Source organism: Phyllostomus discolor, chromosome 1 (genome assembly GCF_004126475.2).
Source record: "Phyllostomus discolor isolate MPI-MPIP mPhyDis1 chromosome 1, mPhyDis1.pri.v3, whole genome shotgun sequence".
NCBI classification, from domain to species: domain Eukaryota; kingdom Metazoa; phylum Chordata; class Mammalia; order Chiroptera; family Phyllostomidae; genus Phyllostomus; species Phyllostomus discolor.
In genome coordinates, this window is record NC_040903.2 from 116,614,329 (window position 1) to 116,628,631 (window position 14,303).

General features: G+C 37.9%; 1 protein-coding gene across 5 annotated transcripts in view; it reads right to left on the reverse strand.

Annotated features, from left to right (window-relative positions):
* Positions 1 to 2,980: 2,980 nt before the first annotated feature.
* Positions 2,981 to 14,303, reverse strand: part of TMEM202 (transmembrane protein 202) — a 39,399-nt gene continuing 28,076 nt past the window's right edge. For 2 of the 5 annotated variants that reach the window (XR_004903760.1, XR_004903761.1), the window contains 3 exons: positions 4,256 to 4,405; positions 3,792 to 3,882; positions 2,981 to 3,340 (listed from right to left, as the gene is read on the reverse strand). Coding sequence is in view for 3 of the 5 variants with exons in the window: in XM_028507810.2 (XP_028363611.2) it covers positions 3,129 to 3,340; positions 3,792 to 3,923; positions 4,256 to 4,405 (494 nt within the window). In the remaining 2 variants the exon portion in view is untranslated. Of the gene's footprint in view, positions 3,341 to 3,791; positions 3,924 to 4,255; positions 4,406 to 14,303 lie in introns of all 5 variants that reach the window. The other 3 variants (XM_036028280.1, XM_028507810.2, XM_036028283.1) reach the window with 3 other exon arrangements.

The window sequence follows — 14,303 nt, forward strand, 5'->3', positions numbered from 1 at the left end:
TTGTGCTACTATGAATATTGGGGTGCATACGTTCTTTTGAATTGGATTTTCTGGATTCTTAGGGTATAATCCCAGCACTGGAATTGCTGGAGACCTCATGTATTTTAAAATATTTTTTATTTTTAAATTACAGTTGACAAATGGTATTCTATTAGTTTCAAGAATATAACATAGTCATTAGACATTCATATAATTTATGATCACCCCAATAAGCCTAGTATCTGTCTGACACCATACATACTTATTACAATATTATTGACTATATTTCCTATGACAACAGCTATGTATTTTTATTTCTGTGATTTCTAATTGATCTTTTCTATTTAACTCTTGTATTTCTATATTTGTTTCATCATTTTTGGTCTCTTTTTTGGTAATCCATGGTTCCATCGTAGCTCCTTCTGTGTCCTAAGAATACTTGAAGTATTTATTATACTATATCCTAAATAATCTGAAACAAATTTATATTCTGATTGTTGAATTTGAGTTTTTTTCTGAAAATTTTTTGTATGTTTGGTATTCCTATTTGCAGATACAACATTTTTTTGTTGTTGTTGCCCTTTTTGTTTCTTTCCCTCCCTCTATGCTTGTTCCATCAGTAGTTTGGGGGTTTTCTTTCTTAGGCCAGAGGCCCTAGTTTAGGATCAGGTCTCATAATATGGTATTTTAGATTTTCTGTTGTGTTATGCTACCAGGGAAGATCAATGGGCTGCTTGGTCAAACAAGGTTGTATTTGTCTCCTTTTACCTCTTCAGGTCTGTGGCTCCAAATAAGTTACAGCCCCATCAGTGTTTGGAAGTAGTTTGTGTTCGTTTTTTTGCATACGTCCCTAGTTTGAGCTAGAGCTGAGCTAGAGCTGTGAGCCTGGCCCTAGTCCATGCCAGTGACTAGATGCACTGATAGTTCTTTTTACTCCACAGTTGTCCTCCTGTTTACCTCTGTTTACCTTTTAACTTAGAGCCCATTAGGTCTATGGCTTAACTTGAATTATAGCCTTGTGTTTTCTTATGTTTCTGGTCAGTGAAACTGCTTGTCTTGTTTTGACCTGAATTAATATAATCTCTCTCCCCATCCTTTCCTCTATCATGCAATGTGTTTGGAGCAGAGGGAATATATTAAAGGGTTATTTACTGAGCTATCTTATTGAAAATCCACTTAGGGTTTTAAAGTAATTCTGTGGAAGGAAGGAAGGAAGGAAGGAAGGAAAGAAAGAAAGAAAGAAAGAAAGAAAGAAAGAAAGAAAGAAAGAAAGAAAGAAAATAGAGCATTCAGTTTATAAAGGAGCAACAAAAGGTTGTCTCTGCTTATAAGATCAGATCATTCTCTGCTAGCAAAGCAGAAATGTAGTTATAATTACTGCGTATTCTCCCCAAATAGCCAGGGTCTTTAGCACTACTTTCCTATTATCTAGCATCTTCTACTTTCAGACCTGCTTCCTTCTCTTCACTCTACTTAAAATTCCCTGGAGAGTCATCATTACTCAGCTCCTTGTCAATTTAGTCATATAATGAAGTATTCAAACTGAATTATAAATGAAGTTTGTGTACTCATTGAGTCCTTAATTTGTCAACATGTGGGATATACTTTGTGCATGAGTGGTGATGGGAGGAAGAGGAGTTGGACTTGACTGTATGTCTATTCTCAGAACCAGACAATGGCCCAGAAAAAGACTCAAGAGCCTCTGAAATGAGGCCAATTGGAATGAGGAGGCAGCAATCATTCTGTCCTAAGATCACCTGCTACAACGAGGAGCCAACATGGGGAAAAGGGTTTTCTAAAGCAGAGTCAAAACAAGGTGTGTGCATATATATGTATTTGTATGTGTGTCTCTGTGTGTGGGTGCACACATGCATGTGCTGATAAACTCCTTCCCTTCAAAATGAATGCAGAAGTACTAATCAACTGGGCTTCCAGTTACCACCTGGAAGTGCAGGAATTACTGATCAGGGACTGGAATTATAAGAACTACATAATTGCTCCATTTCTGTTTTGTTTTCTACAAAGGTTACTGGTGACTCTCTATTTAACAAAAAATACCCTAGGGCTTATCTTTAAGAACAGCAAGCAGAGAAGCTGGGCACTGTGGTCCATTCCCTTGTCAGGCTTGGGGAGGAGAAGAATGGACATCAATCAACAGAATAGTAGTGCCAGTTACTAAAGAAATAAAGAACAAAATGAATGTCAAGAACCTTCTGCATGGAAGCTGGTCGGGGTTTGAAAGGGTTATTTAACCATTAAAGGTTCTATATAATTGTCAGAACCATCCCCCTGCCCCCACTTACTTAATCTTACAGAGTATATAAAACATGGTGAAATCCTTCAATTTTGTCCACATATACACTTAGGCTGAAGAAAGACCTTCATCGTCATTGGACCCAGTGAAACATTTGATACCCAAGGAATTAAAAGAGCCACAGGCTTGTCAAGGATCTGATAGAGGCTGTGGCTCTCTTCACAGGAATGTGTAAAAACAAGTTTTGTATAGAATTTCAGAGAGTTTGTGGATATCTGGTTAAGGTAGCTCCCAGTCTAACAAGAAGCAAATGGATTTAGAAAATATGCTCTAAGGTTTTCAAATTACCAGTTCCCAAAGGTAATGGGACCGCATGGATTCTCCAGAATCCCCCCAGCACCTTTGGGTGATAGGTATTATTTCTATCAGTGTTCACTCCATTACTGGTAATGATCCCTGATTCAGATTCAATAATATTGTCCAAGTACCTCCATCCTGAGTGTACCCACAGACACACATAATGAAATTTTCAAACAGAATTAGATGACATTTTTCTCCATGCATCTCTTTGGTCCATGAGATCCCTGATGCCCGAAGAGATCTCTGATCCACACACTGCATCTATTGCTAATTTCTTTCATTCATGACCCTAAACACTGATGCTTTCTTATAGAATTTTTTCATAAGTGAGGTATCATTACTTTTTTTATGATTATCATACATATTTTGGATCCAACACACACAGAGGACACTTCATCAGCTTTAATGCTGTCTCCTTCAGTAATATGGACATGATATTAGGAGAGTTTTTAAAATAATCTGCACAATCGTTTCCAACTCAGTTAGCTTCTCTCCCATCTTCAAGGCAGACAGTAGTTGAATTTTCTAATCACCATCACATTTCTGTGTTTGGTAGTTCTGCATTTGGTAGTTTTTCCTCTCCATCACTTGAAGGTCCTATCTCAGACCTTGTCCCTTCATTTTCAGCAGATGATACTGTAGTCACTGGACCAATTCCTAGCCTTGACTTCTCTGTGGGGATCACAGTGACATTTTGATCAAGGGGAAGAAATCTGAAAGTTAAGTAATTGAGGAAGGAGATGATCCCTAGGGGAAGAGAAGAATTTGAGGTTAGTTTCAATAGACATACGGCCTTTTGGCTTTTAAAATTCTTTCTTATCCTTTAAATACTCAGTTCAAAAGGTCTCTTTTCAGTGAAGCCAACCCATCTCTCTCCCAGCAGAGTTACTTTACCCTTGTGTACTCCCATTTCATTAGAGTATTTCCCACATGGTTAGGAAAAAGCTTGAACCTCCTGGGTTCAAATCATAGATCCACTACTTTCTGTGTGGTCTTAAGCAAGTCACTCAACCTGTCTATGGGTCAATTAGTTGCACAGCAGATTAATAACTCTAAGTTTTCAGTTTCATACCATAATGCCTCTTAATGTATATATGTTCTAAACAGGAACAGTCAGTGCTTCTATTTCTCCTAGATTCTACCTCTGTTTCAAGAAGTGCTTTCCCCTTCCATCCTTCCAGGATAAGGCAGGACTCACCAGAAAAGATGTATAATAAGTCACTCCACCAATTAAGATAATAGGGCCAGAGGAGATCTGACTCCATGGCATCCCTGGTGTGCCAGTGAACCTGTGCCAGAAATAGGATGAGGCAGAGGAGCAAGCAGATGGCTAGGACCAGAAGAAAAGATGTCACAACCCATCAGTGTCTTCAGTCTGTCTTCACTACCACCCCCACCTCTTCTGCTTCCAGATGCCATATGTATGGCACGATCAAATTTGGAAATTCACCAAGGTGGGGAAGAAATGGGGGCTTATACCTCTCCCCTAGCAAAAGTTACCTAAAATGTGTTTTATACAATAAGACAGGGTAGGTACCTGGCAACTTGATGTCATATTGAAGAAGAGAAAAGGGGCAAAAAAAGTAGATGAAAGCCCCACAAAGAAAGTCTGTTCCCTTGACAACTTTACCCCAGCATCACCCCGCCAGTCTGCATTTGTACCTGAGAGGAAGCTGAGCATGGATATCTTCAGATCCAAGTTGGTGGTCCTGCTTCCTCTTCTAGGGAGGCAAGAGCTTAAGAGCCAGCCAAGACCAATTAGTATGAGGAGGACAGAGATTAAGAAGAAGGCCCTGGAATATTGGAGATAATCTGTCAAAGAGAAGGAGAAAGGAAAGGCTTGGTTAGTCCAGTGGGGAACCTTTCTCAAGAAAACCAGATAGAGTCTGAGAAGGGAGTGAGGACTAAGTAGATGAAGCTGAGCTTGCTATGTGGCATCCAGAAAAACAATAAAGATCTTTTTTCTCAGCTCTTTATTGATACTTGGAATTTCTTTATTATGAAGAAGGCAAAGCTGTCCTTGCAAAACTAAAGATGATATACAAATAGCTCTGGGTTTGTTAACACATTAACTTAGATGTAAAATAGCTAATAAGAAGTATGAGTTTAACATCATACCATAGATTAATTTTTTTGTTCCCAATTCTAATTCTAAAAGTAATAAATGTCCAATATAAGAACTGGAAAGACTACAAAACAACAAAACGAAGGAAGAAAATGAGCCCTAATCCCACTTCCCAGAGATAACCTTTGATAGTATTTTATTTCTTTCTAATATTTTCTATCTTCTATGAATAGTAGATATAATACTCAATATCACGTGATTTTTAACTTTATATTATAACAGTTTTCCAAGATTACACTGTAAACATCATTTTAATGGCTACAAAACAGCATGTTATGTTTTGTTTAGTGATTAAACCATAGTTGGAGTTTGTTTCTGTTTATTTCTCTTTCAAATGTATCTGACATGTATAAGCCTTGTCATCCTGTGACTACAAAATGAAGTTACTTTTACTTTAACTCCTATTTTGTAATAATTTCATGCTCTCAATTTACTGGATTGCAGGGATTTAACACTCTGGATTTAACACCCAAAATATCTCCCATTCTTTTGAAATTTCCTCAAGGTCCTATCTCCTGTTTGTTTAAAGAGAAGTCTGCTAAAGTTCTTTTGCTCCAAAGCCCTTACCCAAGTTCTACACAGTCTTCTCCCCTCTCCTTTTGGCTCCAGATCACTGCTCTCTTTGGTTCTGCCATTTGCTTCAAATAGGATGTTGGTAAGAGAGGAGGGGAATGCTAAACCTCACCCTTTGTTACCATATCCCTGATATGGAACAGATCCTTCCTAGCTTCTCAAAAAATGTTTTAAGAAACAGAGGCTAACCTTTCCATCCTAGACCTGGAAGAATGGCTCCCACAAAAAGGATGGCAAGAAGAAGGGCTGTTCTGCCATCATTGAGGTTGTGATCAGAGAATACACCATCAGCATTCACAAGTATAACTAACCATGGAGTGGGTTCTAAGAAGCATGCCTCTTGGGCACTCAGATCTGGAAATTTGCCATGAAGAATATGGGAACACCAGATGTGCACTGTGACACCAACAAGGCTCAACAAAGCTATCTGGGCCAAAGGAATAAAGAATGTGCCATACTGTTTTTGAGTGTAGTTGTCTAGAAAATGTAATGAGAATGAAGATACACCAAACAAGCTCTATACGTTGGTTACCTACATACCTGTCACCACTTTAAAAAAAAAACCCTACAAACAGTTAATGCAATGAGAAGTAACTTCTGGTTTTTGAATAAAGTTATAAAACTGCAAAAAATAGAAGCTAAGTTACAATTGCAAGATGATATAGCTTTTCTGAGATACCACAGACCCAGAGATTTCTTCAACATCCTTTGCAGGGTGCCTCCTTGTCTAGCTTCTTTCCAGTCTCACTGGAGCAGGGGCCAGTTCATCTCTACCATAGAAAGTTCTCTAAGCACTTCTATGCCTAAGAATCCCAATCCAGCTTCCAAGGAACCCAGAGACACAAAATTATGTATGCAAGATTACCCCACTCTAAGACTGGCCTCTAAAATTTCATTTACTTTTCTAGAATTTACCAGTTACTAACATCATCAATTATAATGTCCATTAAAAGAAACTATCCCCAGTCACAGATGTGAGTTGCTCTTTGATTTAGCCACATTTAAACATAATAACCCAAGAGTAGCACATTTTCTAAAAACTGGATCACACAGAATTAGCAGTATATGTAGCCAGTCAGAACCACCAGCCCAGACTAATCTGCATGAAGCTCAGTGACAGGCATCTTTTAAAGTATTTAGCACACAATCTCCCATGGGCCTTAGCAGCCCTTGTTTATAGACTGGGACCCTTACCAATAGCCCCCTGAGTACTGCTAATTGAACTAAGGAAGGGAATCTTACCCTTGGACCAATTTGATTCTTCTGCTTAGAAATTTGGATTTGAGACTGATTAATGCTAATTTCCTCTTTTGCTTGCGTGAACCAAAAATATATAAAGCTAGGCTAGGATATTACTTTTAGGTCACTTACATACCAATAAATAGGAAAAACTGAGCTATAAAGGTAAAACAAAGCATAAACAAAATTGGGTGATACAGCAACTCTAGAGACACTGAGTGACTGGTGGGCTTGATCCAGTCTCCTCTAGAATCCCCTAATGCCCAGCAAATTTTCTGACTTGGGAGTCTATGAGATTCTTCTGAATCCCTATAAATAAGTTTTCCCTTTAGCTTAAGCTAGTTCACATTATTTCTGATATTTAAAACATAAAGCACACTGTATAAGATATTCAGTTCAACTCCTGTATAAAATATATTACAGTCCAGCCTTATTCTACCTTGAGAGGAAGACTGGGCTTTCATGCTCTCTTACAATTTTCTATGTCATAACTCCTCATCTCCTGAAAACTAAATAAAGTCACTCACAAATCCAAAGGAAAGATGAAAGATTTCTGCATACAGCAGTCTAACCTCTCAAAGGAGCAAAATCTACTAGTCATAATCATATACCACAAATTACCTAACCAAACTAAACATTTAGACTCAGAGTCTAAAACAGCTGCATTGGTTTCTTTCATAGTTTTAAAAATTAATCTAACAAAACAAAAACAATGTCCCCAAACCTGAATTTAAACCTCTATCCCCTGTAGAATCGAAACCTACTTCAGCTTTTAAATATCAGTTTTGGTGACTTCTCTGGATGCTTTAAGACATTAGCTGGACCTCTTCCAGGTGCAGTGCTAGTAAAAACAAACCTTGGTGTGCAGATTGGTACTTTCAGAACTCATCCAGGCCCAGCAGAAGGAGCCACAAACTAGAGATCCTAAGATTCCCCAGGGCCACTCACAGGCAGCACCTGACACAGGGTGCACCAGGGTCTCTGAAGATCTACTTAATACATAAAAACAAACACAAAGAGGCAGCCAAAATAGGAAGACAGAGAAACAGGCCCAAAATGAAAGAACCAGAGAATTCTCCAGAAAAAGAGCTAAATAAAATGGAGGCAAGCAATTTATCATATAGAATTCAAAGTAATAATTATAAGGGTGTTCAATGGCATGAAAAAAAAAACATAGAAACCATACAAAAGAACCAATAGAAATAAAGAATGCAATATCTGAAATAAATAATACACTGGAAGAAATAAACAGTAGGTTAGATGAAGCAGAGGATCAAATCAGCAATTCTGAAGATAAAGGAGAAAAAAAATCCAATCAGACCAACAACAACCAAAAACAAATTAAAAAACTGAAGATAGTTTAAGGGACCTTTGGGACAACATGAAGTGCAACAACATCCACATCATAATGATACCAGAAGGAGAGGAGTATGAGAAGGGATTGAGAACCTATTTGAAGGAATAATAACCAAAAATTCTCTAACCTGGTGAAGGAAAAATACATACAAGTACAGGTAGTGCAGAGAATCTCAAACAAGATGTACCCAAAGAGACCCACACCAAAATTGTCACAATGAAATGACAATGCTTAAAGACAAGGAGAGAATCTTAAAAGCCACAAGAGGAAAGTAGTTAGTTACCTACAAGGGACCTCTTTATAGAATATCATCGGTTCCTCAACAGAAACCTTTCAGGCCAGAAGGGACTGGCATGAAATATTCAATGTGATGAAATGCAAGAACGAACTATCAAGGCTACTTTTTTCCAGCAAGGCTATCATTTAAAATTTAAGAAGAAATAAACAGCTTCCAAGACAAATAAAAAGTAAAGGAGTTTGTTACCACAAAACAAGTATTGCAACAAATGTTAAAGGGTTTGCTTTAAGAAGAAGAAAAAAAGGAAGATAGTTAAAAAACAAAATGGCAATAAATATGTATCTATCAATAATCACTTTAATGTAAATGGTCTAAATGTTCCAATCAAAAGTAATAGAATGGATAAAAAAAACAAGACCCATATATACTGTCTTCAATAGACTCACCTCAGAATGAAAGGTACACACAAACTAAAAGTAAAGAGATAGGAAAATATATTTCATGGAAAAAGAAAGGAAAAAAAAGCTGGGCTAGCAGTACATACACCTGACAAAGTAGACTTTAAAACTAAGGCTATAGTAATAGACAAAGAATGAGACTACATAATGATAAAGCAAACAATCCAATAAGAGGATATAACCCTAGTAAACATTTATGCACCCAACCGTGGAACATCTAAATATGTAAAGTAAGTCTTGATGGACATAAAAGGAGAGAGATTAATGGAAATACAGACATAGTAGGGGAAAATAGCCTCTTCAACAAATGGTTTTGGGAGATCTGGACAGTTACAGGCAAAAAAATGAAACTCAACCATGAACTTATACTATACACAAAAATAAACTCAAGACGGATAAAAGACTTATATATAAGTTGCAACACTATAAAAGCCCTAGAGGAGAACATAGGGAGGAAACTCTTAGATATTCCACACAACAATATTTTGATGGATATGTCTCCTAGAGCAAGGACATAAAGGGAAGAATAAAAAAATGGTACTTCATCAAAATAAAAAGTTTCTGCACAGCTAAAGAAAACATCAGCAAAATGAAAAGGGAACCAACTGTATGGGAAAATATATTTGCCAATGATACGTTGAACATGGGTTTGATCTGATCCAAAACATATAAAAAACTCATATGACTATACTCCAGGAAAACAAACAACACAATTTAAAAATGGGCAAAGGGGGACTTCTGGCCAAGACAGAGGTGTAGGTAGATACACTTTGCCTTCTCGCTCAACCAAAAGAAGGACAACAACAAATTTAAAAACAAAAAATAACCTGAACTGACAGAAAATCAAACTGTATGGAAGTCCAACAACCAAAGAGTTAAAGAAGAAACATTCATCCAGACTGGTAGGAGGAGTGGAGATGGGCAGCTGGGATGGAGAGGACTGCAAGGCAGCGGCTGGCAGACCAGGCAGTACCACATTTGTGTTCAGATAACTGGGAAGAACACTGCAGAGCAAGACAAACTGCACAATCCAGAATTCCAGGGCAGGGAAATAAACCTCAAAATCTCTGACTATAAAAACCTGTGTGGGTTGCAGTGGTGGGATAAATTCCCAGACTCACAGGAGAGTTTGTAGGAGAGACCCACAAGGTCCTAGAATGTCCACAAACTCACCCACCCAGAATCAACACCAGAAAGGCCCACTTTGCTTGGGGGAAGTGGGGGAAGGGACTGAAAGCCAGTCGAGAGCCAAATAAGCAGCACTGTTCCCTCTCATACCCCTCCTCCACAAAGAGCACCACAATGCTGCAATGTGGGTTGCCCTACCCTGGTGAATACCTAAGGCTCTGACCCTTACTATATAACAGGCATGCCAAGACAAAAACAAACAAACAAACAAACAAACAAACAAAACACATGGCCCAAATGAAAGGACAGATCAAAGCTCCAAAAATAGAACTATGCGATGAAGAGATAGCCAACCTATCAGATGCAGAGTTCAAAACACTGGTAATCAGGATGCTCATGAAATGGCTGAGTATGGTCACCAAATAGAAGAAAAAGCAAAGGCTTTGCAAAGTGAAGTGAGGGAAAATATACAGGGAACCAACAATGACAGGAAGGAAACCAGGAACCAACAGTGACGGGAAAGAAACCAAGACTCAAATCAATGATTTGGACCAGAAGGAAGAAATAAACATTCAACTAGAAGAGAATGAAAAGCGAGAATGAGAATTCAAAAATATGAGAGGCTTAGGAACCTACGGGACAACTTTAAACATTCCAATATCCATATTATAGGGCTGCCAGAAGAAGAAAGGAAGAACAAGAATTTGAAAACTTATTTTAAAAAGATAATGAAAGAGGACTTCCCTAATCTGGCAAAGGAAAAAGACGTTTGGGAAGTCCAGGAAGTTCAGAGAGTCGCAAAGAAGTTGGACCCAAGGAAGCACACACCAAAGCACATCATAATTACATTAGCCAAGATTAACAATAACAAAAGAATCTTAAGAGAAAAGGACAGAGTAACCTATAAAGGAGTTTCCATAGACTATCAGCTGATTTCTCAAAAGAAATCTTGCAGGCAGGAAGGGGCTGGAAAAAAGTATTCAAAGTTATGAAAGGCAAGGACCTACATCCAAGATTACTCTATCCAGAAAAGCTACCATTTAGAATGCAGGGGCAGATAAAATGCTTCCCAGGTAAGGTCAAGTTCAAGGAGTTCATCATCACCAAGCCCTTATTGTATAAATGTTAAAGGGACTTATTAATAAAAATAAGATGATCAAAACTATGAACAGTAAAATGACAACAAACTCACAACTATCAACCACCAAACCTAAAAACAAAAACAAAAACAAACCAAGCAAACAAGTAGCACAGGAACAGATTCACAGAAATGGAGATCACATGGAGGGTTATCAGCAGGGAAGGGGAGTAGGAAAATGGGGGGAAATGTACATGGAATAAGAAGCATAAATAGTAGGTACAAAATAGACAGGGAGAGGTTAAGAATAGTATCAGAAATGCAGAAGCCAAAGACTTATATGTACAATCCATGAACATGAACTAAAGGTGGGGGAATGCTGGTGGAAGGGGAGTACAGGGTGGAGGGGAATAAAGGGGATAAAAAAATGGATCAACTGTAATAGCATAATCAATAAAATACATTTGTTAAAAGAAAAAAAATGGGCAGAGGACCTGAACAGACACTTCTCCACAGAGGACATACAGAGGAGGGCCCAGAGATATATTAAAGGATGCTCAGCATCATTAGCCATTGGAGAGATGCAAATTAAAACCACAATGAGATACCACTTCACTCTGGTCAATATGGCCATAATAAACAAATCAATAAACAACAAGTGCTGGTAAGGTTGTGAAGAAAAGGGAAGCTTAATACATTGTTCATGCGCAGACTGGTGCAGCCAATATGGACGACAGTATGGAATTTCCTCAAAATATTAAAAATGGAACTGCTTTTTGACCCAGCAATTCCACTACTGGGATTATACCCTAAGAATTCTGAAACACCAATCCAAAAGAAGCTCTGCACCCCAATGTTCAGAGCAGCACAATTTACAATAGCCAAGTGCTGGAAGTAACCTAAGTGCCCACCAGTATATGAATGGATCAAAAAACTATGGTATATTGTCCTGGCTTATGTGGCTTAGTGGATTGAGTGCCAGCCAGTGAACCAAAGGATCGCTGATTCAATTCCCAGTCAGGGCACATGCCTGGGCTGCAGGCCAGGTCCCTGGTAAGGGGTACACAAGAGCCAATCACACATTGATGTTTCTCTCCCTCTCTTTCTCCCTCCTTTCCCCTCTAAAATAAATAAATAAAATCTTTTTTAAAACTACAGCCTATTTACACAGTGGAGTATTACACAACAGAAAGAAAGAATGAACTCCCACCTTTCATAACAGCATGGATGGAACTGGAGAGTATTATGCTATGTGAAATAATCCAGGCAGCGAAAGACAAATACCATATGATCTCACCTATAAGTGGAACCTACTCAACAAAACAAACAAATGAGGAAAATAGAACCAGAGGCATGGAAACAAGGAACAAACTGAGTGACCAGTGGGGGGTGGTGAGGGGGATGACAGGAAAAAGAAGGGGAAGGGGCAAGCCAAGGAACATGAGTAGAGGATTCATGGGCATGGACAGTGGGGGGAAGGATTGAATGTGGGAGTAGGGGGTGCGGGGCAGGAGAGAGCAATGGGGAAAAGGCAGGGCAACTGTAAATGAATACCAATTAAGAAAGAAAGAAAGAAAGAAAGAAAGAAAGAAAGAAAGAAAGAAAGAAAGAAGAAAGAAAGAAAGAAAGAAAGAAAGAAAGTCTAACCAAATCTACAATGACCTTATAGTGAAGTATTCTGGTGTTCTGATATAGGCCGAGGTTAGCCCTAGTCCAAAGAAGGTTATTATCTCAAGCAGGTCGTTGTGCAAAATAAAAAAAATCACAAAAATGTTTCTGTTAAAATATGTGAACAATGAACTCAAAATTGGTAAAACAGAAAATAGCAAGTATTGGGCTGCTTTTCATATTGGTTTTTTAATAACAATGGGAGTGGAGGGAGTGGTGGAGTATGAATGGAGACAACTGTACTGCAACAACAATAAGAAATAATATAAATAAATAAATAAATATTTTAAAAGAACAAAAAAACAATAATATGAAAAATGTAATTATATGCCAAATTTGTTCTTGTACCCAGACATAAAAAATAACTAAATTTTAAAAATATTCCAGCCGGGCGGTAGAGCTGTTGAGTGAACATTTGTACTATGTATTGGTCACATTCAAAATGACTGAGTGAGTAGAGCAATGAATCTGAATCAAACTTAACATTGAGCTTGAACATTCCTCCGCAGAAACTATTCAGATGATTCAGAAGTCCACAACTAAGGGCAACTGGTGATTGGCAGCTTCCTCATGACAATGCACCCGCTCAAGCACCATGTCTTGTGCAGAGTTTTTTGGTGAAGTATCAAATCACCTAGGGGACTCAGTCCCCCTATTCTCCAGATTTGGAACCCTGTAACTTCTGGCTTTTCTCAAAACTAAAATCACCTTTGAAAGGGAAGAGATTTCAGACCATCAGTGAGATTCAGGAAAATACAACAGGGCAGCTGATGGCAATTGGGAGAACTGTGTGAGATCCCAAGGTGACCAATTTGAAGGGGACTGAGACATCATTGCCTTATGTACAATGTTTCTCGTATCTTGTATCTTCTTCAATAAATGTATCTGTTTTTCATAGTACATTGCTGGATACTTTCTGGATAGATATATGTATATATGTATGTATATGCATATCACATATAATTTGAAGATTTTTGAAATAAAGTCCATTTAATAAATATGTGGAAAAAAAGATTCAATGCAATTCCTATCAAGATATCATGATGTAGCCCTGACTGGTGTGGCTCAGTGGATTGAGTGTGGGCTGTGAACCAAAGTGTTGCAGGTTCGATTCCCAGTCAGGGTACATGCCTGGGTTGCAGACCATGACCCCCAGCAACCGCACATTGATGTTTCTCTCTCTCTCTCTATCTCCCTCCCTTCCCTCTATAAAAGTAAATAAATAAAATCTTAAAAAAAAAAGGTTTCTTCCTACATTAAAAAAAAGATATCATGACATATTTCACAGAACTAGAAAAATATTCCAAAAGTTTATACGGAACCACTGAAAACACTAAATAGCAACAGTTATCCTGAGAAAAAAGAATAAAATTGGTAGATTCACATTACATAATGCCAAACTATAGTTTGGCATTACTACAAGGCCATGATAAACAAAACAGCATGGTACTGACATGAAAACAGACACATAGATCAGTGGAATAGAATAGAAAGCCCAGAAATAAAACCACACCTTTATAGCTAATTGATATTTGATGAAGGATGAAAAAAATACAATGGCTAAAGACAGTTTATTCAATAATATGATATTGGAAAAATTGGACAGATATGGGCAGAAATGTGAAACTAGATCACCCTCTTATGCAACACACAAGAAAAATTCAAAATGGATTAAAGAATTAAATGTTAGACTTGAAACCATAAAAATCTTATAAGAAAACATAGGCGGTAAAATCTTTGACATTGCTCGTAGTAATATTTTTTCTCATATATCTCCTCAGGCAAGGGAAAGAAAAGAAAAAAAAATAAACAACTGGAGTATATCACCTAAAAAGGTTTTGCAAAG